Source organism: Crassostrea angulata, chromosome 10 (genome assembly GCF_025612915.1).
Source record: "Crassostrea angulata isolate pt1a10 chromosome 10, ASM2561291v2, whole genome shotgun sequence".
NCBI lineage: Eukaryota > Metazoa > Mollusca > Bivalvia > Ostreida > Ostreidae > Magallana > Magallana angulata.
In genome coordinates this window covers 54,301,328-54,329,178 of record NC_069120.1, presented here as the reverse complement: position 1 = coordinate 54,329,178, position 27,851 = coordinate 54,301,328, and the positions used below count along the sequence as shown (strand labels likewise).

Genomic DNA, 27,851 nt, shown 5'->3' with positions numbered 1-27,851 from the left:
CAGAAACAAAAAGAAAAAATATAACCGCCCGCACAAATTTATTTATGTAACGCCAGATTTAAAATTTTGGCTACAAAAAATAATAATATTTTTATTTAATCACTCGCCCGCTCGTACCTTTTTTCACTTGATGTCCGACGAACAAAAAATTATATTGGTATGGCCAGAGGTGTTTTTGACTGACTAAATTTCAAAAATCTTCTCAACTCTGGTGAAAAAAACCTAAATGCATATGATTATGATCCATGAATCTCTCTACCAAAATTATGAAATTCATGGTCCGTGGGTCGGGGGTTTAAAAAACTAGATGCATGGTTATGATTTTTATGAAACCTTCTACCTAAATTGTGAAATTCATGGTCCCTAGGTCAGGGGTTCAGGCCATAGGGTGCGGCCATTATGGCCACATATTGAAAATATATTAATCTAAGAAAATCTATGTTAATTAACATTTATGGATTAACTCTCCAAGTTTCCGTTGATTGAAAATGGTTCGCTTTGTACCTTAATTAGACTATGACCAAAGATAGAGTACAGTCCCACGCTGTAAAGTAAGACATTCAAGTTCTGATAAATGGCACAAATTGAGGAGGTTGGTACTCATACACTAGTTCAAATCAATATATTCCATGAACTTAACCCAAGTAAAACATACAAAAGGATGATATTCTAAATTTACATATATTTGAATAAATTTTTGAAAGAATTGTTAATTATGTTGATATTCTAACTTTTCAGTATCGTATACATTCTAAAATGCTCACTGAATCGGGTCGCACGGTGTAACGGCACAGGCACTTGTTTCTGAGAAAAAAAAAATTACCCTATGGTATAATGTGTTATTATTATACCATAGGGTAATTTTTTTTTTCTCAGAAACAAGTGCCTGTGTGTAACGGTAATGAATACGGGTTTTTGTAAAATTGAGAGTTGCTGTACTTGAGTTGAAGGCTTATGAGTGTTGCTAAAATTCATGGAATGATGTTTAATGATTATCATTAGTTAGAGGGATGTCTGTTGTTGAAATTGATATGCAATAAGAATCAGAAGTAAAATGCGAAACCTGCGGCTATGACTGTTGTGCTGACTTTACACAGTGAAATTGCAAGTTACAGACGGGAGGTAAAATAACACGAAAAGTAGGTGGATGGGACATTGTAAACTATACACCGGTAAGTTTCTGGCATGTGATAGTGCAACATGCACGCGGCACGGAAGGTCAACCCTCTGCAGGGAATTAGCTGGGGGAGGTCTAAAAAGCTGAAAAATCATGAAAAATTCGCAAAATATGAAAGGGTCAAAATCTCATAAAAACCAGTATGTAGAGAATTTTACAGGTTTTGACTAATAATTTTCTTCAGAAATTGGTGATTGGCCTTATAAAGAGTGAATTAAAGGTATTCGTGCTGAATGGGAACTGAGGAAATTCTATATAGTTACAGAGTTCCGAAGACATGCGTCCCTTGGCTACAATGAATTGTATAAAAAAAAAACAGTCCCGTGCCACCTTAACAGGCGGATCCAAGTAGCTGCACACATCCAACTACTCAGTATCTAGTTTGCAGTGTAGTTTGAAGTGTAAAGAGGGGTCTTTATCAATCACGAGTTGACTCTCCGATGCAAGGTTAATGGATGGACATGTCGACTTAGTTTTTGCAATACATGTAATTCAAAGCTTAATACGAAATTGATTTGTTTCAAAATACAGAACTCTACAATAGCGGCGCAAGGCGCACAGAGATCTTGTTGTAGAGAACTGTATTTAATCCGATTGAGTACGAAATCGTCTTGTGGCCATTAATGACCACGCAAGCATTGCAACACTCACTAACCGACGGCATCCATTTTTATCACTAGATTTATTGTTGTTTTCATCCTTATTACTTGTTTGTTAAGAAAATATCAGCTAAAACAACCATAAAGTTTATGTACATATGTTTATTAACATTTGCCCGCAAAGTCTAATGTCAGTGCAACCTTATTTTGGCGAAAAGCGTAAACAAGGAGAAGAAAGGTATCAAGTTTTATAGAAACGCGAAGAAAATAAGAATTAATTGTTTAACAAATTCGTATTCATTTTACTTTACAAACCAGCAGATGATAAAAAATTCATTTTTTCATAGACGTCGGACGCTTTGGTTCCATACACATACATGTAGTTTCCTGGATTGATAATTTCTTAAGTTGTAAAACTTATTGATAAAATGCACAAGTGTTTAGAAAGTGTCTCTTCGTAGCTTTTCAGACTATATTTTCATTCATATAAATCAAATAAACTTTCTATCAAGACTATTCTTTTGATTTTTACAAAATACAACACAGACACATCATAATAATCATTTTAATAACATAATCATCAAACAGTTTAACATCTTACAAAACTAAACTATTAACGTTGTGATAAATTATTTTTTCTCTCTTTGAGTAAGTTAATCAAAGAAAGTTAATTCAAAACTAACTACAATAAATCTGAATAAATAAAGACATATTTGAAATATATCTGATCACAGTTCATATGTCTATAAATCGAGGTATCAATAATACTGAATAGTAACTCAACATTAAATGCTGGATGAAAATACTGCACTTTTAACATCACAAATGTGTGGCCGCAACGTCACCAAAAACGGCGTAAAATCGTAACAACCAACCATTCAAAACACAATACTGATTTAAATACTGACATTATAATTAACTTCAACGGAAAACGTCAGAACTTCCGGTTTACTTCAAAATGCATTAAAAGTCAAGTCCTCTCACTGATTATGCATGTTTGCCTACCAGATATTATGCCTCATTGTTAAAATATACAATCAACTTGTTCCCACACAATGGGAGAATTATAACAAAAGTCTAAAGCGAGGTTTATTCACAGCGGTATTAGGATCGGTCTAGTTGGTTTCCGGTTGGTATGACGTCTTCTTCCTGTTCGTTGCCTTCCATGGCTGCTAGCTGTTTTCGCTGCCGGACCATTTCAGCCCGCCTCTGTCGCTCCTTCTGTCTTTGCTGTCTTTCCTTCAGTAATTTTTCACGGTTGTCGGACACAGAGTCTAGTTTTTTATTCACCTGTTCTTCTTTTTCTCTTTGCAACTGTGCAAACTGTTCCAGCGCGTCGTTCGTGTTGGTCTTTTCTTTCTCTTTTATTTTTTCCAGTCGTTCTTGCTCTTTCCTCTATAAAACAAAAGGGAGGGAAATAATAAAATTTATAATAAATAATAAAACACTGCACATTTAGCCAATAAAAATATAAATGTATGATTCGTAAAAAAACCCAATAGCTGCAATATTGAATTCTGGTTTGTTTTAGTAAAAAGGAACTTATTTATAATCAGACTAAGAAAGGACCACGTGACCAGTGAGGGAGATAACTGCGGTCACTCACCCTCTTCCTCCTCTCAGCCCTCTCCAGCTTCTCCCTGATCTCTTCCTCAGTCAGTGCTCGCTTCTTCTTCCTCCTCTTCTCCAGTTTCTCCAGCCGAGGGGGTGGTCTCTTCATCATTGCCCCCTCTGCCGTGATCTCGAAGCTTAACCCTGACGCCCCCTGCCCCTGGGGCCTGGTGATTAGACCTTCCTCCCGCAGGGCTTGCATTATCATGGCCTCCTGCATGCGATCGCGGTCCTTGGCGCTAGTGCGAACTGGAATAGCTACACCACTTATTCCTAGATCTGTAAGGATAAAATAATGAATTGGATAATCACTGCTGTTAAGTGACACATCAATGGTATTCAATATATCTTTCTTATCACTTGTTTTTTCATGATCACAGAAGTAACTTGTAGACCCAAGATGCTCTCTCTCTCTCTCTCTCTCTCTCTCTCTCTCTCTCTCTCTCTCTCTCATATTAAGGTAATGTAATCATTTGATTTATTTCAAGATTTAGTCAATTGCGTTGTTATTTGATGTGTTTAACTTTGCCTTCCTTTTTTCTTTAGTACGATAATACATAATTCATTGCAACGTTTCCAAACGATAATAATTTACGAAAGGACCGGCTAGCTGTGTAACTGAACTTTCCAATCTCCAAATCCGGATCATTAGCACAATCTCGGCTTTAATCTTTTAAATATAGAAAACGGCACTTGTTAAATATAGGATTGTTATAAGATATATACTTCAGAAATCGGATTACTTGTATACTTTTAATTTTAATTTTAAAGCTAATGGGTAAAACATTTAGGTCGAGAGGTGCTTTGGATATTTGTTAACTATGTTCATGGTTACCATTTAGTTTTCCGATGTAACATCAAATCAAAAATACATAATGTCAATGAGTAAACCAATGGTTGTATTTGTGTGAGCTTAGTCAGCACCCCCCCCCCCCCCCCCCCCCCACCCATTACGAGACCTAGAGGAGTATAACCCCTTATACGCGGAATGTAATATTTGTGTTAAACAGAATATAAATGTATGTAAAAACTTATTTATAAATTTATGAACGTGTAATAATATGAATTACATATATTTCGGAACTAAATAACACAGAATATAACAGTTCTATGTAAAATTATATCCATTTTTGACACTGTAGATGTATACTTTATTAATGACTCTTATAGAATTTGTTATTAAATTACAGGGTATATATAATATTATGTGAATGATTTTCTTTTTCTAATTACGAAAGATGCAGGTGCCCGTTATAAGCTTATAATGAGCCTGTCAATCAGTAACCGATATTAACTGCGGTTGTCTTGATCTGAGTGTCAAGTATACAGTTAATTAAGGATCATGCAGGAAACCGAATACCCCGGGTGGTATCTGTCTAATTAACCGCTATATCCAAACTCACGCGCCCACCTATCGTTACCTGTGTTGATAATACACCTGTAATCAGAACTTCTGACAATCAGCGATCTACTGTTAGAGGCGTCTAGTGTCAAGGGAGCTTAATATCAAAACCAACAAGATAAGCAGTTGACATGTTTCTTTTTTGTATGCTTTTGTTAAAACAGGGCCAAAAAATGTTCATTTTTTTCTCGCACATTCTTCAAAGCCCATTTTCATACAGGTATGTGAGGACAATTGAAAGTGTGTGAAAAAAAATTAAAGTCACATTGAATGCATTTTATTCTGACAGCAAAAAAACTGCAATAAAATGGCGTCATTGATTTCTGTGAATATGAAATTAGCCAAATGCATTAGAATTGGTTAAGGACAGGTTGCATATCTAACAATACTATGCTCACACTTAGAATTCCCCCTCTGAAGTGAAAATTGAAACAAGTCATGCAGATCTTCTACAGCTCTCAGTAGTACTTGTAAATATTATTCACAGTCTATTCGGAGTAGAGAGCTACATGTAAATATATATATACACACACACATACATACACAAACATACAGTGTAGTTGTACATAGATTTTCTTCACAAGCTCTGAGTATATAAATGTACATATCACACATATATAGACATTGTTGTGTTTTTTAAATCTTGAACACCAAAGATAAGTAAGCAGATATTGTACACCACATTTTGAACTAGTAGAGAGTGTACAACAACTTACGCTGAGATCCTGTACACAACATCATTGAATGACATGTAACAGATCTTGTACACAACACCATTGAATGACATGTAACAGATCTTGTACACAAAATCTTTGAACTGTACATGTCATATAGATCAAAGGAGTTGGCCAGGGATCTAAATATGATAAGTACCACAGGTGTATTAATTATGACGGGGGTGGGGTGGGGGTGGGGGGGGGGGTACTAAAACGTGTATAGATGCATTAATTCATTGACCATCTTATGATGACTATCTACTCGCGTTAACATTCAAAACAAATCTCTTCATTTGTCTTCAATAACATGAATCACCCCAATGCTGACTATGTGACAATATGGCTACAATATATGTAGCTATAACAGTGCTATAACACCTTCATGTAAACATGAAGGTATTGCACTGTTATAGCTTACGTTATAGCCCGGGCTATAACGTAAGAAGCTACAACAGTGCTATTCCTACGTGTATTCATACCCTTGTGTTCAGTACAACAGGTAATGATTGTGGGGTTATCAGGGCTATAACATGAACACACTTACATACAGCTAGAATATATACAGCCACAACATGACTAAAACATAACCACAATGTGGTTACCTACCAGATCGTTGCATACTGTGTTACATGTAATAACGTGACAGCATATCTACATTATGGCTATAACGCGACTACAACATGGCTACAATAGACTTTACTGTGACTATAACATGACTACAGCATTACTACCGGTATAACATGACTACAGCATTACTATAACATGACTACAACATTACTATAACATGACTACCTACCCAGATCATTGTGCTCCTCAAACTCCTCCTCTATCCTCTGGACGGCCCGCTCCTCAGAGAACTCCGTGATGACGTGGGCGTACTCCTCCCCGAGGCCGGAGTCCGTACTGTGTTTGGATACCTTGGATGTGGCGCTCTGTCCCCGGGGCGAGTCTGCGTGGGAGAGCTGAGAGTCCAGACTAGCGCAGGACGCCGTTAGGTGGCTCCCGGTCGATTTCTGGGACTTGGTCCGGCGCATGGAGCTCTTTTTCCTGGAATTCACATCTCTCTCTATGTTCATATCACTGTTACATTTCTTCAGTCTGGAGTTGTCCCTCCGGATCTCGGCTGGACCCACGGGCTGGATGCGGATGGCGCCTTTTGATTGTTTACAGCCCATGTTTTCTAATCTAATGAACGATGTCCTAGATCTTCTCGCTTTTTAAATGGCACTAGAGTATTTTTCTTTGTAGATAAATATTTGGTCGAATCCAATGATGATTAACAACAATCCAATTCTTGCTGAATGGCCCGGCGGTAACAAGCTATAAACAATACGTTAGAATGTTACCTTGTTGCTAATGACGCTCCAGCAAACACGGAATTTGCCGAACATTGACGGACGTAGCCGAGTGCGTCACGCAAACAGTAGCGATTTAAAACACATACACACAACAAAGCTCGCAAATCAGGCAGGGGGTCATAATGGAACTAAATCACAAGTGTATGCAAGTGATTTAAATCGATTTATACAAGCCTGCAGACGTCAATATTATGTAACTATTTCCACAAATTGATTAATTTTCCACATTAGATACATTTGAATGTTAGGTTAAAAAGTCAAAAGTTGAATCGATTAATTTTTTTCCAGAGTAACTTCGTTTGATTAAACGATCGATTTTTTCCCTTTTCACAAGGCCAGGTTTTCTTTGATATGTATATATTAATACATAACGTCTATATGGAGCTAGACTGGGCGCACATTTCCATAATAACGCCGTTTTTAACAAATAAAATGTTACATATCAATTTGAATCAATATTTTTGAATGGATTTTTGACACTCGTCTTCCATTGCTGTTGATCTAAAGTGTTAAAATTCTGTCAGGGGGAAGGAATTAAGCGGGCACTTTACCACTAGGCAGGCACAATATTTGTGTATTCCCTCGGACATGGAAATACTAGCATCCAGCCATTTTTGACATAAGACAACCAGTTCTTTCTGTTTACTCGTCCGACGCCAAGGCACGGATATTCCTTTGCAGGTAAAACTCACACTCTCTCTCTCTCTCTCTCTCTCTCTCTCTCTCTCTCTCTCTCTCTCTCCGATTTAAACTCAAATTACGAATTTTTTTTTATCTGTGAGAAAAAAACTCCGATGTATATTTTGCTGTTCCTCTTCCTGCGTTGGAATGATTAAGACCGAGCGATGTGTTCAATCTAATGTGGTACGATAATCTCCCTTTACATGTGCGAGAGCGCTTTGCACATTCAAATAATCATCATTAGTAGTACAAGTTAGTTTTTAGCTAGACACTGCCATAGATCAGTAATAGAACATTGTCTACCAGTGTGGAATACTATATAGTAGTTCCGGAGCTACCCCTTGTTCCTATTATTCAGTACAAATTAGAAGATGAAAAAGTGTTAACGATTGCCTAACCGGCCGACCCTATGTCATGTTGTAAATTTGGGTGAGAGTAAATACAAAATTTACAACATGACAACTAGTGTCATGTTGTAAATTTTGTATTTACTGTCACTAGTTGTCAAGTTGTAAATTTTGTATTTACTGTCACTAGTTGTCATGTTGTAAATTTTGTATTTACTGTCACCCGGTAAATTCAAAATTTACAACATGACACCTAAATCACGGAAAAATCGGCGATGATTCCCTCCAGATTTTTCAATGATGGCATTTCACCCGATCACGTAATATAATGAAATCAAAGAGAGCAGGATCAACTTGCTCGTGGTCTCACCCAAAGATTCAGTTTATTTTACTCTACGAAGAGTATTTAAAGCTCTTTCGGAATACAATCTCTATAAAGTGAACTATTATAATTAGAAACATTTCTTTTCTTCAAATGTGTGTAACTAATTTTTTCACCACCTCCCTCTTTAAATAAATAGATAAATAAATAATAAAAAAAAAATGAATGAATAAATAAATAGACAAATAGATAAATAAATAAATAACAAAGATTATTTGTAACATTATTATGCCCCTTAACTTGCGATATGTTAAAATTTCTGGACGCAATGTTATTTCATTTTAAATGAAGGACATTCTTTGAACATTGACTTATGACAGCTACTTTTCGTTCCATGTAAAAAGCCGGACACAGAAACTCATGATGATATATCGAACATTTATTGGAATAATTAAACCATATTTCTAGCATTCCTGATTTCTTTACATAATGATACCTTTCTCCCTGAATTTACTGAGCAGCGAGCATGAATTCGTTGTCAATAGCAACCGCATTTTTTTCAATTAATTCGGAAAAGCTGATCTGATCACGTCATAGGTACAGGCAAGCTCGCGAGCCTTGTCGTCTGCTTTGTTTGAGAGGCTGAGGGACAGCGATCGATTTCTGTCGTAACAGTGGTAAATGATGTCTCCTTCTCACCCGGTTATCCCACCTCACGTCCTCACTCATCGCTCATTTTGCTGATCCGAACATCGCCAATCATTTCCAGGTGAAAATGATTTTGGCTCCATAATCCTCGCGCGCTACAGTCAATGGTATTTAAATCTGTGCTCTGTAGTGAACTGGCGTGTGTTTACTGTTTGACAGGATTAAAAGAAATGTGATTCCCCGGACGATGTCCTCTCCTGTCCGTCAGATGACTCACAGGAGACTCCCGCCCCTCCCCGGGGTCGCACCCCACCGGCGCCAGACCCAGCGGTCCCCGGCCGCCGACATGGTCATCACAGGTAAGGGAGAGTACTCTGTTTGTTTTAGTGGACCACCGTCATTCGATTTATCTTTTGTTTGTATAGTGTAAGTTTCCTTACAAGTGTGTGTATATGTAAGATTAATTTCTTTATGTATTATGTGAAGACGGCGATACCGAAAGACGAGTACATAGAGTGCGTCTATTTTCACCCCCCCCCCACTTCCCCCTTTTCGTCGTTTTATCATTTTTCTTCCTAATCTTAGGTTAATCTCACCATCAACATAGTGCTAGCTCTTTTGCTTAATCTCAAAGCTAGCTCAGAAGACGTCAAAAGTTCAAACAGTGGAAAAAAATTCAACTCAAATCCGAAAATTATTTTTTGATAAGCGCCTTGCGTCGTTCTCTTAAACTGAGAATTTCCCCTAATTCAAATTCAGACGAAAGCATGTACTTGTAGAATACATGTTGTATATCTCTATCTATCAGACACGTCTACATTTAAACATGAACGGCTTTTGGATCTCCCTACAAATGTTTACTTGAATAAACGAGTTTTGGATTTCGCGTCGAGATCCATTTAATAAATGACCCGAAGCTGCAACTTAGCACTGATAAAAAAGAAAAAGCGCGATTAAACAGCGAGTGTTTAATTTGTAATCAAAGACATCTCTGTTCTCTCATAGCTCCACATCGATTACTGATGCATTTTGGCTTATTAAGTTTGTCTGAAGTTACAAGGTTAAAATTCCAACCTAATTATCTCCTAATTCATCCTCATGATTTCTGCAAGGAAGTAACATTATTCAGCTCATGTTTACTTTAAACTGTGAATGAACGGTTCTGATAATAAAACTTGATATCATTTAACTACATCGCAAAGTACTAACCTTTCACATAATGAACAGATCGTTTATTTCCAGAATCGTACATACATGTATTATCTCAGCATCTTACTTTACAGCATCGTCGTTCATTATATCACAGAATCATAAATTACCACAGAATCACCAATTACCACAGAATCACACTGTACCATATAATTATACATTACAACATAATCACACATTACCACGAAATCACACTGTACCACTTAATCATACATTACAACATAATCACACATTATCACACCGTACCACATAAAAACACATTGCCACCGAATCACACATAACCACACATTACACATAATCTTGTTGTATCACACATTACCACAAATTACACCTGACCATAATTTACCATATAATTACATATAACCTCATAATAATACCATACCACGGTGTCATACTTTAAACATAATACAACATAATCACACTTTACCAAATCATGATATTTTACCACATAATCACACATTACCACAGAACCACACATTGCAACAAAATCACAAATTATCAGATATAACTACAAAAATACACATTACCACATTATCATACATCACAACATTATTACAAATAACTACAGAATCACACATTACCACATCATCACACATTAACGCAGAATCACACATTACCATATTATCACACATTACCATATTATCACATATATCTACAGAATCACACATTAACACAGAATCACACATTTCCATATTATCACACATAACTACAGAATCACACATTACCACATCATCACACATTAACACAGAATCACATATTACCATATTATCACACATTACCATATTATCACACATAACTACAGAATCACACATTACCACAGAATCACACATATCTACAGAATCATACATTACCACATAATCACACATATCTACAGAATCACACACTATCACATCAACACATATAACGAAAGAATTACACATTAACGCATTGTCACACTTTGCCATATTTTCACACATTTCCACACAGTCCCACATAACAACAGAATCACACATTATTATAAATTTTGCATCTTACCACACATTATCAAACAATTACACCTTAGCATATAATCTTGCGTTACTACTTCATTAATCATCCCTTGCCACATCGTATCACACATTACTTCAGTATTACACATTACCTCAGCATACAACGCCATAGCAAACTTTACCAAAGCAGTATACCTCACCACAGCATGATACTTTACCACAGCAGTATACCCCATTACAGCATGATACTTTACCGTAGCAGTATACCTCATTACAGCATGATATTTTACCAAAGCAGTATACCTCACCACAGCATAATACGTTAACAAAGCAGTATACCTCACCACAGCATGATATTTAACACAGCAGTATACCCCATTACAGCATGATACTTTACCTTAGACGGTAGAATTCATCAATTATCAAACAACATTATACACCAGGGACTATAATGTTGTGGACACATCTGCAATTATACTAACTGTTATATGTTGTTGACACATCATCCGGACCTAAAAAAAAACCCTATAAACTACCATTGCACCGCAGTTTGTTGACGTCATATCGTGAATAAATATTTTTCATCTTTTTGCAGTGATTTGACGATGTTTTTAAGTACATATCGTAAAAAATTAATTGGGTCAATGACAGCATGTACTCATGCTCTCGTGTCAACAGCACTTCAGTGATACATAAAGTATCCAGTGGTGTTCGTCTAATCACATCTATACGAAGCAGTCATGTTCTGATTGTCAGCATGAATTCATTTGAAATTTAGTATCTTTATGCTGCTTGATTGATGTCAGTCTTCGACGTCATAACCTCTTGCAACTCACTCGGCCTCACTGAAACTCCTTATTCGTAATAAAGTACCTTTTTTGTAATTATCTTGATAACCATTGCTTTACAATGTCATCCATGCTTTGAACCGCGTAAAGACTGAGAGACCCAATGCCGTGGCTGAGAGCTGTGACCGTGCAACAGTGTCACCATGGTGTCACTGTGTGAACATGACGTCACTCCAACCAAGTTTGTTAGCTCCCAAGGTAAAGCAAAGAGATGTTAAAAAGTAAAACTCTTGGATTTCATAACGTTCTATCGATTTTGGATTTTTTTTTTTATCAAAATATATTGTAGTTCCTAACTAAACCAGTACGTACGTAAATTTCAGAGGAAACGGTTTCAATGTAGGATATTTTGGCAAAGTACAATATAGCATTACGATTCATCTAATGTGTAGAAAACATCAGTTATATATCTATTGAAATCGGATGCGGAACATCGCATAAATCTTAACAATATGACGTAGATGCATAGTTGCTTAAGATGCTTTGGAGCAGATCATACCCCATTTTAAATTTCTATGACACCCAGTATTTTAACGCTGTTTTCATAACCACCTCTTCATTAATTCATTTAATTTGTTAAAAATTTACAATGCGATATTATATAAATAGTGCCTGTTTGGGAGGGTAACAGTTGAAATTGACACCCCGAGAAAACCATTGTCAACCGACGCGAAGCGGAGGTTGACAATGGTTTTCGAGGGGTGTCAATTTCAACTGTTATCCTCCCAAACAGGCACTATTTATTTTGTTATACTGAATGTCTTTTTTTAAATTTTTAAGAAAATTTTACTGCTTTTATATAGGACTAACGTGAATTCTACAGCGAACCGTACGCGCATAATTTTCGCGCATGTAACATTTTTTAATGTTACCCGTTGCCAAGTGCGTTGCTAACGCTGAGGGTAATAGTAAATATTATTAACTGCGTCTTAACCAATCAGATTTCAGTATTTAACATGAAAGTATAACAAATTGTTTTATTGACTTAAGTAAATATCAGAATTAGTTTTGAATTCAAATTTACATGCCGATTTGGAAGAAATAATTTTATTTTCGTACATACCTACCCTTAAATGACAGATGGACGTGATTCCAGTCGGGCTCGGGTGTGGGGTCTGTAGTGTAAGACAACAGAAGAATGAACATTAACTTCACACAAATTAACGAGACCGAATTAGGCCAACTTTATGAAGATAATTATACATGCATTCGTCCTTGGAACCCTTTACTGTAATGATATCAGGTGATGGGAAGTTTGCATGTCGTCAGGCAGGATAATCGTTTTCTAATTCCAACAATATAATTCAGAATGCGTACACACGGACGCAAATTTTCAAAAAATATTTTGGGCCAAAGATTGAATATTGATCGATTCAATTATCAGATAAACTATAAGCTGAACAAAAAATTAAAGTAATACACTCTAACTGAAACTACTATTACTACCGCTGCTGTTACTAAAGCATGTATTATAAAGAATGCAACTTCTTTACTCGCTGTGACGTTTAACAACAATTACCCATCAAATTTCTGGTGGTATTGTGTACAGTCCATGTATATAAACGACGACAGAGATTGCCAGGGAGGCGGGGGGGGGGGGGGGCAGGAATGGTCACATCGGGGCGTAGGCGTGATCCCGTGGGCTGGTTGTGAATATCATAATTCAACCCTAATAAATTCCGACTGTACCTATGTAATCAATACGTACTCGCCAGCTACAAAGACTGAAATATCAACAGGAACCATTGGTTTCTTCACCTGCCTGAAGTTACATCAGAAGGAATATGCACTGCCTCACGCCATGGGGGAAATTCTTTAAATTCAACTGCGTGCAATTGGGAGATCCTCATTTGATCGGGGGCTTCTCTTCTCTGCGTGTGCAACTACTGGGGTAGTTATACAGTCGGAACTCGAGGAACGAAGGCGCTGGAAGCTTGCCCTGCGCCCCCTACTGGGCAGTTCTTATGAACAATAACACTAGTAAATGGTATTTGATTCCGATTCTGACACCTGGTGGTTTAAAACTATTTTTCAATTTCTTATATACTTCTCATTTAATATGCACATTACGACTGAATTCGGTATCAGTGAGTTTTACATCGTTGTTATTGTAGTAAGGGTTGACGATTATGTTTAACGCTAGCGGAGTGCTGCCCCCCCCCCCCACCCCCCCCCCCCAACCCTCATACTCCCTCGATCCTGATGATGTTCAGACTTCACGTTTTAGTAATTTGGGGAAGTATCTCCATCTAGCTTTCAATATTCATGATAATTAAGAAAAATTTCTCTGGTTTCTTCGCCTGTTAGTAAAATTTTATTTTATATACATTATCAATGAACTTCACATGTTCATGTACCATACCATTATTTCAATATTGCTATATTTATATGTAATAACCTATGCCATAAGATGTATGTCTTGTGCAAATAAAGAATATAGTATTTCTTCTGGTACTGACCACGCCAGTCAATATCCTGTGGTATAGTCTTAATTATCACTACTGTGGTGTCGAAGTGGTCTAACCGCCCTGTTCGAGTCGCGAGTACTATAGTGTGGTACTGGGAGAATCCTGTACTTCTGTGTTATATTTCGTGCTGCTTTATTCACGATCTTTGTGTGTCCTGTCTGGGCTAGAGGGGAGAATGGCTTCTAGGAGTTCAAACTCCGCTCCAAATCAAATGGTGATTCGCCATTCCGCAGTCGTAAACTTCCAAATCAATTAACACTAGCCCGTGAGGGGCGCTTTATCTCCTATATAAAATAACGTAAGATGCTATCTGAACGTCCCTTTCTTATTACCGAATAACTATCAAGTACTAGTATATTTATCAAAAACCATCAAACATATCATAAAAAGATAAATTTGCCCACTTCTTTTTCAATAATGTGCGGAAAGTCCGGATTGTATTGTGGGGGAAACCGCGCGTGAGATTTGGTGAGAGATGCTTGTGTCACTGTTATCTTCTCTAGTTATCTGGTGGTGTTGTGACGTCATAAGCTGTGTCAAACACACAGACGTCGGAGCGACTACTCAAGCAGCGGAGGGATGTCGGTCGAGTGGCTAGGTAGGTAGGGGACAGGAGATTTTTTTTTTTTTTGCTTGGGAGAAACGGCTTACAATTGATAAATCCGCGGTTCTCTGTTAAAAGTAGGAAGCGTTGACTGTGACTGCGGTTTTCGGGATCGGATGTCCCGGCTAGTACTCTATCTACGTAAATATACCTGCGGACCCAACATAAGGGCCGTGTGTTTATTTATTTACCTCAGGTTGTTGACAGCTATAAGATTTGTCGTTCTCAACATTCAAAGTTCAATCTCTGCGTGATTTCTTTCGTGCAGTGTTTAATCCGCTACTTACTCGTCTGGGGGCTTTATCTCCCCCCCCAGTGTTCAAAGGAAGCGGCGATTATCACGAGGCGATTGCCAGTTTTTTTTACCATCTCTTTGTACATTCTCTTTTATTGTTTGTTGTTTGTCGATTAAAATATTTCCTATACGATTTTCTTATTACGTCGATGATTTCGACGGAGAACTGTCATATCTGTAAATATCAATATGAAAATAATCACGAGAGTTCAGGGATACTCTTCCGAAAACCACGCAGAGTTAATCATCTGTAGGTATTTTATAAACCATTGAAAATTTAAAACATGAAAACAACTATTAGTATTGTTACGTAAACGAAATCTGTAAAAAAAGAGCAGTCAATGTGAATGTCTCGTTTAACCAATGGAATCATAGGCTGGAGTCAGAAACCGCTCAGTAAGTTAGAAATAATAAGCCATAACTGTATTTTACTTTCTTTAAAAAGTAAATCATACATTGCATAAATATACAATGTACAGTATGTTGGTTGCCTGCAACCCTCACGTCACGCTTACATGTATCCCGCACTGATGCCATCTCTATAACATGTATCAAAAGCTTCCGCAATGTCACCCAGCCCTTGATGTGAGCAGTTAAAGACATATTTCTGTCGGCCCAAATTATCTCTGATCGTCACATAACAGTCCCTCTTACGTTATTAACATACTGGGTTACAAACCGCTTGCATAAACACTCTCTCTCTCTCTCTCTCTCTCTCTCTCTCTCTCTCTCTCTCTCTCTCTCTCTCTCTCTCATGCGAGATTGGATTACTTTACGTCAAATCTGTCTAGAATTTTCTAATTTCCCATTGCTCATCCCGCCCATGAAATTCGATCTTAGAGAAAATGACGTTATTTTGACGTCACAATGAGGAAATTGACCTCACAGGGATGCAGTTAAAAAACCACCCCACTGATTAAGCCCTATAATCTCTCAATCCCTGATCGATTTTTTTCAGGTTTCCATGACAATCGGTGGCTAGGTATTATTAGATATAAGTTGACATATCATTTTTGTCCATTCTTTTGAATAAATGGCTGGTAAATAATTGCTAACGCTGTCACAGGAGTTGTAAAGACAGATGGGTCTCGCTAACCGAATTCCTAAAAAATTATCAACAGAAGATGGAGCTGGTTATTTTTGTTTATAATTAGAAATGCAGTAATTCATAAAACAAAAAAAAAAATCATTTTCTGTTTTCACCGTTTGTTATGTTGAATAAGCTGATGGCGTTGGTAGGCAGTGTCTGTATATACAGGGTGGACTCGATTCGCTGTCCTGTTATTGTCGTTGACCACGATGCGCCCTTTTGGATATGAATTATTCATCTTTGGAAGTCGTTGTGTCGAGTTTATTTTCCCTGATGATTGTTGATTACCTTTGTTGTTGTAGGGGTGACATGCAACCCTGCACTTGTTCCACACCATTCCAGTAGAAGTGTTCACAGCTCCTCAACCATGTACGCAAGGTCACCAGGTAAGTCAAGCGTGCTTGTAACCGAGATTATTAAACATTGCGAGTTTAATGAAATGGACGGTACATAAAACTGTTGATGCATTTCAAATTATAGTAAGCTTGAACGGAATAGCTATCCTAGTTGTCCAGAAATTAGATCAACCAGGAAATCATCTGGCCCCGCTGTCATTAACCTGGCCCCTCTGTCATTAACGTTTCTTAAGTCTAAGTTTTCATCCCAAAAGCTAAGTATGCAGAGCCGAGTTGAGTAATTTGAATTTTTTGTAACGGAGGGTCCTGGCGCTTAAGCATCAATCAGATTTGCTAAGCAAAACAACGATGCATCTCTAATTGCTTGTACATTTGTATAGATAGAGCTTTGTCTGGAACCCGGGTGATGCGATTATCTAGATTGAACGTATAATTGATGACTTTTCTATTAACTGAACATATTAGGGATATTTCTTGCAAAAGATAAAAGCGGATGTAGTAGGTGGGACATTTGACTGCACAGTAGTACTAGGTTCTAGCTTACAAATCAAGAAAGTTTTAGTATTCAGACTGGTCTCTTATTATTTTTCTGTTGAATCAATGAGCTAGTAACAACATCGGTGTTGGTAAAAATAATCCCGTATGAAGTCTTTAGTGGATTCTATACAAATTTTGTCTGTACGAGATTTCTTGGTTTTATCTAATCCAATGTATGTGGTTTGTTTAGTGGTTGACTTTGAACAGTGTTGAAACTGCTGTGTGGTTTCCGTGTAGGTTCTACCACTATAGTCGATGTGTAACTGCCGTGTGGTTTTTGTGTATGTTCTACCACTAGTCGATGTGTGATGTGTAACTGCCGTGTGGTTTTTGTGTAGGTTCTACCACTAGTCGATGTGTAACTGCTGTGTGGTTTCTGTGTAGGTTCTACCACTATATTCGATGTGTAACTGCCGTGTGGTTTCCGTCGTAAGTTCTACCACTAGTCGATCTGTAACTGACGTGTGGTTTCTGTGTATGTTTTACCACTAGTCGATCTGTAACTGTCGTGTTGTTTCTGTGTATGTTCTACCACTGTAGTCGATCTGTAACTGCCGTATGGTTTCCGTCGTAAGTTCTACCACTAGTCGATCTGTAACTGTCGTGTTGTTTCTGTGTAGGTTCTACCACTAGTCGATCTGTAACTGCCGTGTGGTTTTTGTGTAGGTTCTACCACTATAGTCGATCTGTAACTGTCGTGTTGTTTCTGTGTAGGTTCTACAACTAGTCGATGTGTAACTGCCGTGTGGTTTCCGTGTAGGTTCTACCACTTTAGTCGATGTGTAACTGCCGTGTGGTTTTTGTGTATGTTCTATCACTAGTCGATGTGTGATGTGTAACTGCCGTGTGGTTTCCGTGTATGTTCTACCACTAGTCGACATGAACTTGGTCGTGGTTTGTACCCTGGCTCAGGGTTAATTTAAGTGGTATCTTTGCACTATTCTGCTAGTGGTGCCTGCCTAAACATATATGCATTGTAGGTCATTCCTGTTCAGCACTTCCTTATAAAAAATACTACTTAAAAATTTCCTTGTTTTAATACATTCAAACATGATGAGCGAAAGCTATAATTGAAATTGGAAGGAAATGATAGAATAATAACTTTAATTGCAAATATTTTCCGTTTGGATTCAACGTTGAAAATGATTGCGTGGACTCGTTGTTTCTTTGGTTTTTACTGATGTGTTGAGTTAGTGACGTGTCTTGTCCTCTAATGAATAATAAAACAATACCAGTTCATTTGTACCACATAAGGAGGAGCTTTGTGTATACAATTCGCCGGACACAACCCCCGTCAAATCCAAAATGAATATTTCTTCTCAGTTTTTTTAAATATTTATTTTTGTTGATGACCGAACAAATTTGTAGAAAGTGTTTGCTTTCGGGCCACAGGCTCATTACGACAAGGCTTAGTGCGGCGGCAAAAGTAAACATGCGTTATAGATTGAATTACGCGCTCTGATCACGGGCACTGGGAATTTAAATACTTATAACTTCCAAGACGAGAACGCCATAATCCGCAAGTTCGAAAATCCGGGAGGTCAGTAGGCGACGACGGGAACCCAGTGTGATCGATCAGCAGAGTGACTCGGGGGATAAGTCTCAGTGCTGGAAATGTTACCCTCCCTGACATGGCAGGTAAGTCCCCAGACTCTCCCTCGGGAGACCCCGGGGGTCGCGAGGAAATACGTTATAAGGCTGGAGTTTCATGTTGACCTTTTGGTCTTAATACCTCTAGAGGACATAGTTTACTTAGGCCACCATTCTGGCCGACAGAAGTATGGACAGGATTGTCCTAAAATGTGATTTTAACCAGACCGGAATATCTCTCTCTCTCTCTCTCTCTCTCTCTCTCTCTCTCTCTCTCTCTCTCTCTCTCTCTCTCCTCTCTCTCTCTCTCTCAGTAACCTACTTCTGAATGGTTACAACGTCAATACCAGTCACAAAGAGAGAGCGAGCTCCCTTTTGAAATTCACAAATGATTAAATACTACATATACAATTGTTGATGGCTTATGGACGGTTTCCATTAAGATCGTCAGGCTGTTGTGATCGGCTGTTAATTGTAATACAAAATGGGAAAGCTTCTGTAAAATTGTATATACCCCTGACGGGAGAATGCAAGCGTGTGCACACTTTGTAACTGTCAAAGCTTAAAACCTTCAAGATTCCTGGTGGCGTTTTTAATATGAGTCAATGGAGCGAAAACTGTATTCCATATCTTTGAAAGTTTGCTAACGACCAAATGAATTATCAGGTATTTAAAACATAGCTGAGAGGGGCTAATATCGTACAGGTATACGTGTGATCGGGTTCTCTATGTACAATTTATTGCTTTTTTGTGTCTAGAGATTCGGGGAGATATATTCCTCTTTCAAGAGCCATCTCCTGGGTGTTTTTTTATTTTCTTTCTCCTTCTCGAAATGTAATTGCCTTCCATTTAATGCGGTGTCATATCTTTGTGGATTAGAGGGGGAAATACCAAACTATGAAAATTAGTTTTAAAAAAACCATCATTTCTTCTTCAGATTCGATAAACAGCCCTAATTAGTAAACAATCAGTTGTGGTAGAATTAAACCCTGTGGCTGTAAGAAGTCCCTGTGACGTAGTTCTGTTATAGGTTGATCTGGCCCCGGACCCTGTGTCAGTTTTTTGTTTAAGGTGTGTGGGTTCTCATTGTCTGACGTACGTACACTACTGTGTCTGTTTTGTTCCATTTAACAACTCGTTCTTGTGACAAACGGGTCCCCATTGTCTTTTGGTTCTATAAACAGGTTATGCGTGGTTTAAGTTCAATTTACATTGTTTGTTATTTAAAAAAAATGCAAATAAAAAATTAAAAACAAAACAAAACAAAAACTCCAGGCTGACCGCTGTGTTACAGTCCAAGTCGGTACATTTTAGTTTCTATGAAATTTCAGAATTTTGAAGTGCTTTTCTGAGAGGAAAAATCAATGCAAATAGCAATATTATATAAAACTCAATTTTTAGGGGAATGATATCATTCACCATTCACATTAAAAAAATAGGTTCACTCTAACTTTAAGAAATCATTTTAAAGTGATAAATATTGCAAAATTACATATATAAATATTAATTGTTGTTGGTACAATGTCTTGCAATTGTATGTTTATTTTCAATGCAAAACAGGTCAGGCGTCGTTCATATGTATATCATATCTTTGATGTCAAATTGAATTTTTGATCAGGCCCAGGCCCTATTTGGATCCTTAATCTTATATATATATATATATATATATATATATATATATATATATAGAAAATTTGAAAATTTGAGACTGCGATATTTTTTGGATTTAACTATATATATATATATATATATATATATATATATATATATATATATATATATATATATATATATATATATCTATATCTATATCTATATGCTGTTGAATTGGGAATCAGTTGACGTACCATTTCCTTTTAATAAAAATATGTGATTGTTGTGGTAATATTTTTTATTCGTATGGTTGTTTTAGTGGAAGTCTCTAAATTTTATAATTGTTTCAAGATCCTGTTTTTTTCGTTTGTATTCTTATATTTCATCGGCTGTTATAAGTTAAGCTGTCATATTTGTTGTAGTGTACAGTAAATTTCATTTTGTTTAGGATACTTTGGTTTTTATTCCTTACGTAAGATTTTAAAGATTTTTTTTAGTTTTAGGATGCTATAATATCTATTAACAATATTCTGTTTTTTTATTGTTGTTTTATGATACCCTAATTTTTTTTTTGTACAACGTTCTACATTTTTTGTTTTTGTTGTACGATATTTTTATTTTTTTGTTGTGGTATATTTTTTTATTGTTGTTGTACAATGTTATATTTTTTTATTTTTTGTTGTAGATCTTCAGCCAGAGACGGTGACCCAGTTTTTGTTTGACAATCCGGATTTCCTCGACAGTTTTGTACAGCAGCACGTGCACGAAGATAAGATACGACAGTGGTCACAGCGGAAGCATAAAGTTCAAGGTCACAACCCCGTGGCCCTCACCAATGGTGAGAATTTTTTATAATTTAACCGTCATGATTCCGTGTACTGGTATACCATGCTCAAAACCAATGATATAGAAATTACAGCACAACAGTCTGGTTCACGCCAATAAATGAACAAAAGCACACGGGGTTAGGGTTTTGTCTTATTCATGTTCTTCGAACGAAGTGCTGACGGTATTAGAATGGTTGGTTCTGCAGTAGACGTACTTATGTTATAGAAGTACAATAGTCGTACACTCTCAGCGTTACAGGATGCAATATATACAATGTACAACATGCTCTTATAATACGTTACCTCGTCTAATGTACGAGGGTAGTTCGGAAATTATTGAAACAACTCAAAAAGTCCCCCCTTTAAGAGACTAATTTTGGTGAAAGTTTTCATAACCCCGACGAATATTTGAACACACACGGTAATATTAAAATAACTTTTGTGCAAGTTTCACCTGTGTTCAAGTTGAAATACGCTGATATACAATGTTACATGCAGTGTATACAATGTTATGTTACATATAGTGTATACAATGTTACAACATGCAATTTATACATTGGTACATATAGTGTATACAATTAATGTTACAACATGCAATCTATACATTGGTACATATAGTGTATACAATGTTACAACATGCAATCTATACATTGGTACATATAGTGTATACAATGTTACAACATGCAATCTATACATTGGTACATATAGTGCATACAATTAATGTTACAACATGCAATCTATACATTGGTACATATAGTGTATACAATGTTACAACATGCAATCTATACATTGGTACATATAGTGTATATAATGTTACAACATGCAATCTATACATTGGTACATATAGTGTATACAATGTTACATGCAGTGTATACAATGTTACATATAGTGTATACAATGTTACAACATGCAATCTATACATTGGTACATATAGTGTATACAGTGTTACAACAAGCAATCTATACATTGGTACATATAGTGTATACAATGTTACAACAAGCAATCTATACATTGGTGCATATAGTGTATACAATGTTACAACATGCAATCTATACATTGGTACATATAGTGTATACAATGTTACAACATGCAATCTATACATTGGTGCATATAGTGTATACAATGTTACAAAATGCAATCTATACATTGGTGCATATAGTGTATACAATGTTACAACATGCAATCTATACAGTGGTGCATATAGTGTATACAGTGTTACAACATGCAATCTATACATTGGTACATATAGTGTATACAATGTTACAACATGCAATCTATACATTGGTACATATAGTGTATACAATGTTACAACATGCAATCTATACATTGGTGCATATAGTGTATACAATTAATGTTACAACATGCAATCTATACATTAGTACATATAGTGTATACAATGTTATACCATGCGATGTATTCATAATGACACAATGCAATGTATTCAATGTTACACAATGCAATGTATTCAATGTTACACAATGCAATGTATTCAATGTTACACAATGCAATGTATTCAATATTACACCATGCATTAAGGCACCAAACGTCCCCAACGGAATTTTATCTGGGGAATTCAACGTTCGCATTAGAATAACATTTTCAGAAAGTTCGTAATTTAAATTTGAAACCTTTAGAGATAAGGCTTGTCAAATCTTTTCAAGTCTGTCAGATTATACGGAAAAGTTTTAGTCCACGTTATTTTATTAATGAGACATTAATGTTTCTAAAACCCAAACGCTATTCGGGATTATGTCCCGGTACCCAGATGCACGCGCATCATTGTCTACTATATCGCCATGGTAACACGGGGATCTTTCTGCTAAGAGAGTGCCATTATAGTAGATTTGGTCCAACATCAGCTGTGTCCTATGTCTGTTATACTTCGTACTTGTTACTCAAAGAAAAAAACATCTTCGCATGTTGAACCTTAAATCTGCGCGGATTATGTGTAGCTGAGCTATTGAAGGTTGCCTTTACGTACACACGCAATGAAATCGGATTTGACATTTGTGGTTTACTATAACCAGTAAATCATGCAGTTGTTGAATTAGTTTTTCTCCATATTAAACACCTAACCGATTTTTGACAAGTGACTAATTTAAATATCCACACTGAAATAGACTGATATGTGTAAAAACTTTTATTAATTAAATATTGATGTATATGTTTACAGGTGATTTGATAAAAGACCAAAGAAGCAATTGGAAGGTAAGATTCAGGGGTCACTGAAGGTTAGCTGCTGACGTCATTACCGTATATTGCACGGCTCCAATGGCTTTGTTAACAATGTACAGAATTCTTAATATAATGCTCATCGCGTTGAATACCCTCGAGTGCAAGCATTCTTACTGGTTCCCTGGCGGAACACCAGTTCATTCATAATCCTCTTTGCATGGATCATAACGACAAACAAGAATAACGCTGTAAGGAGGGATAGGACTCGTCCATATTGTGACCAACTTTCTTTCGAAATATACAATGAAATTCACTTTAATTTTTTTCATGCCTTTTTGCTATCTTCTTCACGGCGTAGCGCTGTAGCTTTAAGGGCCTGTTACGGCTTTGATTTCGAACCCATTAGGGCTTTCACATGTTTTACCGCTATAAATACGATGTCTTGAGATTCATTTTTGGTCAAATATTGTACAATATGAATATTTCATATCGGTGGATGGTATTTTCAAACATGATGTAATTTTATCAACATTGATACCCCACCTCACCACCTAATCAATTTTATTTCCGTCAAATGGGGTGTAACTAGCTTTTTCTTTTAGAACTGTGTTCAGTCTAAAAAATGGCGGATTCTCCAAGATCTCACCAAGGACAATACAACCAATAAAGCCAGAGTGTTCACGGAACTAGCTGCGTGCGCAGCCGAATGTGAGTGAATGACGTCATTAGAAAATAGCGAACCATATACTTTTAAAACGTCTCAAAATTATAAAAACGGTATATACATGTACTATATATATGTTAATTGTTTATCAAATATATTTTGATTGACAGCCGTGAACGCTGATGGACACAATCTCTACTTAGTGGATGAACAAAACCAGGTATTATAATAACACATGTACATTTTCCAGTGTCCTTGCCTGTGATAACACTACGTATCGATTTTGTACTATATAACCCATAATACAGATGACGCCAAATCGAGGCGCCAGTGAGGTTAGCTTATTAAGATTTAGATATATAATCGTACGATGGCTTAAAATTATATAAACATAAGTAATAAAGAAGCATTCTTTGAATATTATGAGATGATAATTTCGGTCGGGGCGTGATCAAATCTATCATAAAGCCCGAAGGGCTTTATTGGATTTGATCACGCCCGACCGAAATTATCATCTCATAATACTCAAAGAATGATTCCTTATTCCTTATATAACTACCATATTGTAATAATAACATTGCCAGTCAAAACGTTGGTTAATAAGAAATTTCATGAATCTGACGATGTTAGCCATCATGGCTGTTTGAGGTACCTTGTTCTGTTTTAAAAGAGTGTTGTTTTTTACTTGTAGCTGTTTCTGGCCAGTAAAAGTAGCAGGTACGTTTGTGATTACACTCAGACTTTGTTTAATTGAAAACACAACAGAGTTATGATATCAATAAAAATTTAGAACTACTACATGAACAAAATAAGAACGATAAAGAGTTCAAGAAAAATTAAGGTGGTCAACAAGAAATATTTATCTTGTTTATTTTAGTATTTTCATTTTTTTCTTTCTCATAATAGACGATTACCTACAATTGATTCATTCTTTTAAAAATTGAATACATGCATTGACAATTTCATTACTAGTATTTTCATGTCTTGTTTCTAAAACATATCCTTTGTAAAACAAAAAGTACTCAGTGATTGTATTTGTTTCTAGAAACCAGCGTGCTCCGACAGCATGCGTGGGAAGAATCGAACCCCGGACCTCTCTCCCGGCCTATGTAGCCTACACCAAAGAGTCACTCCTCACAAACAGTTTACTAGGGGTAAGGAACTCACAAATAGTAGGTCACACATAATTTGGTGTGAGTAAGGATCACAGGCGACACATAGGTCATGGTTTAAGACAACTTTTGTGATGTTCTTACTACTAAGCTATCGTCGGAGCCACATAAATGTCATACTTTTGGTTGAAGATGGTGGGGGGGGGGGGTTGCTGGAGTCAAGTTTTTGAGCATAATATGTGATGTGAGCACTGTGGGCATATAATTTGAAATTGTTAAACTACAAAGTAAGATATTATTGTTATAAATCTGCAAGATAACATTTCTAATAATATCAAAACACTGTCACCAGTCTTTAAAGCAGTTATCTATGTACACGCACATGCGCATCGTTTTCTACGTCACATATGTACTATAAACAGAGTATCGATGTAAACAGTGCCATCTGGTGGCTGTACAACCGTCAGTATGATTAGGTGTGGCGACCGTTTCACAGATCGCAATCAGACAATGTACATTGTCAAACAATTTGACAGACACAGTTCGTTGACCTCTGACGTCATCCATTGTCAGGAGACGGCGATGAAGATAGGTCGGTTTGATCTCCCTTGATAACCCAGTGATAGAATCTATGTCAACACTGGCTTCCGCTATCTTTGTGGAGCATGACGAATCAAACGTACTGATGTACATGTATAATCCAGGAATGATAAAAATATCTTCTCTTGATAACATGGCATATAGGCTTAAACAATGAGGGGTATCTAAAAAAAAATCGAACTTGTAGTACATGTATCATCTACATGTATATTACTTTTTCGAAATGATGGACTCGAATTTTTGTGCTTCAATGTCGGTGAATCGAGAGAGAACTCATTTGTTTTAGGTATTATAAGCATTGTACATACATGTAACTGAATGTTTCCGATCGATACCTATGGGGTTTTTTTTTCTATTAGCGTTAATGAATCGATTATCGACAAAAAATAAGTCCTTATATCCGGAATTTTAACCGGAATAGAATGTAGATGTTAGTAAATGAAACAGGTCCATATTTTAAGGCTTTAAAGAAGTGTACAAGTTTCACAAAGGATCTTATTGTCAATCAATGCATGTATTAAGAATAAAAGCAATTTTTATAGAACACATGAAGACTATAGAAATATAGCTAGGACAATGCAACAGCGGTGTCTTTAAATGCACGCAAAAAATCTTTGGATTTGTGGGTGGATAGGGTTTGGAGTCCTGACTTGGAACGAAAGGGTTTTTTATGTAAAACAAAGAAGTGAAATAAATATTAAAAACAAGAAATAATTTAATTCTGGTTGTAACGCGCTTTCTGATTGGCTAAAAAATTATTTTATATCGTATAAAGAATGTTGCCTACGTCATAGTAAGACTAACGTCAAAAACGTATCATACGCCTGACGTTATGTTTGAATTTTGTACAATTTTACGTAATTTTAAAGGTCAAATGACCGTTTTTATCTACAATGAAGAGTAAAAAGAATTTAATTATAAGCAATGAATTCAATATGGTGAATTCGTATGGTTTTTGAAGCCAATACATTGTCTGTAGTCAACGCAGGTTTTACTGACAATTTTTCAAAAAGACAACTTGTCTGTTCGTTTTGTGCAAAATGTTAATTCTTAGTTTTGGTCTTTGACAGGACCCTCGGTTCCCCCTGGGGATGGGCGTGGAGACAGAGAGGGGCGTGTCCGCTATAGCTGTCCCCCTGCTTCACGGAAACAACCTCATACTAGGTAACTGGATTGGTTTAATGGTTTGTTAATATGTTATCCATTTTCAAGTCTCTATGATAATCCAAAAAGGTATAAAGTAAACCGAATTACAGTTCAGCATTGGGATATTTCAGTTATTATTTAAACAATCAAATGGCTTCTTTGGTGATTCATGCGGGATATGGAGGTAGCGACTTTGTAGAAAGAATACATAACCTGCGTTTGCGGGTTCAGAGATTTCAACCCTGTTTAAATAGAGTTGTGCATTACAATTGGTCTGCTTTTAAAAGAAATAGACGAGAAAATACTTAGTGAATGTAAATATATTGTGATTACATCTGAGTGAATAATTCTGATCAATTATCAGATATATCAAACGGTATCCCATTCTACTTTAACTTTCTGTTCCAGGCGTTGTGGAGCTGTATAGAAACTATGGCAGCATGCCTTTCTCACCGGAAGAGGAAGAGGTAGGTCACGTGACATGTTATAAATAGAAAATGAAGGATTATATAAAATTGACAATTTAATTAAAAGCTTCGTAAATTAGTTAAATGAAGAGTGAAATTGTATTGTTTGCTTATTTAGATTCATGATTATTTTTGGAATAATATAGCAATAAAAGCCACTGTGTACATTTGTTGTGGCTGTTGTGTGATTTCTAGGTCGCCGAAATGATGCTAGTTTGGGCTGACATTTGTATGGAATACGTTGAGGTAATGCCCCGGCCTGCATCCGGGCTTCGGCGCCGTATATTCTAGCGCTGTACCGGTAGTGTGTGCTCACGTGCTAGACTCTGACCCATCTAACCTACTTATTAACAATAGATTGGAGTGACTTACTAAAACTAGTTCAATAGAGAATATCCAGTGTGCATAACTGACATGACTTTTTTCATAACGTTCTATATT

At 36.6% G+C, this 27,851-nt stretch overlaps 2 protein-coding genes across 10 annotated transcripts in view; one reads left to right on the top strand and one right to left on the bottom strand.

Annotated features, from left to right (window-relative positions):
• Positions 1 to 2,325: 2,325 nt before the first annotated feature.
• Positions 2,326 to 6,865, bottom strand: LOC128165605 (trichohyalin-like). Its single transcript, XM_052830308.1, has 3 exons — positions 6,302 to 6,865; positions 3,383 to 3,666; positions 2,326 to 3,171 (listed from the first exon to the last, which is right to left on the bottom strand). The coding sequence occupies exons 1-3, from the start codon at positions 6,678 to 6,680 to the stop codon at positions 2,881 to 2,883; spliced, it is 954 nt and encodes a 317-aa protein (XP_052686268.1). The 5' UTR covers positions 6,681 to 6,865; the 3' UTR covers positions 2,326 to 2,880.
• Positions 6,866 to 7,385: 520 nt separating this feature from the next.
• The window catches only part of LOC128165603 (probable 3',5'-cyclic phosphodiesterase pde-5), a 30,922-nt gene continuing 10,456 nt past the window's right edge, over positions 7,386 to 27,851 (top strand). For 2 of the 9 annotated variants that reach the window (XM_052830305.1, XM_052830304.1), the window contains exons 1-11: positions 8,771 to 9,220; positions 16,646 to 16,729; positions 21,105 to 21,257; positions 23,420 to 23,454; positions 24,024 to 24,129; positions 24,256 to 24,305; positions 24,777 to 24,802; positions 25,131 to 25,239; positions 26,868 to 26,961; positions 27,352 to 27,410; positions 27,606 to 27,656. In XM_052830305.1, the coding sequence (XP_052686265.1) occupies positions 9,109 to 9,220; positions 16,646 to 16,729; positions 21,105 to 21,257; positions 23,420 to 23,454; positions 24,024 to 24,129; positions 24,256 to 24,305; positions 24,777 to 24,802; positions 25,131 to 25,239; positions 26,868 to 26,961; positions 27,352 to 27,410; positions 27,606 to 27,656 (879 nt within the window). In that variant the 5' untranslated portion in view covers positions 8,771 to 9,108. Of the gene's footprint in view, positions 7,545 to 8,764; positions 9,221 to 14,836; positions 14,953 to 16,645; positions 16,730 to 18,556; positions 18,875 to 21,104; positions 21,258 to 23,419; positions 23,455 to 24,023; positions 24,130 to 24,255; positions 24,306 to 24,776; positions 24,803 to 25,130; positions 25,240 to 26,867; positions 26,962 to 27,351; positions 27,411 to 27,605; positions 27,657 to 27,851 lie in introns of those variants that run through there. The other 7 variants (XM_052830298.1, XM_052830301.1, XM_052830303.1 and 4 more) reach the window with 7 other exon arrangements.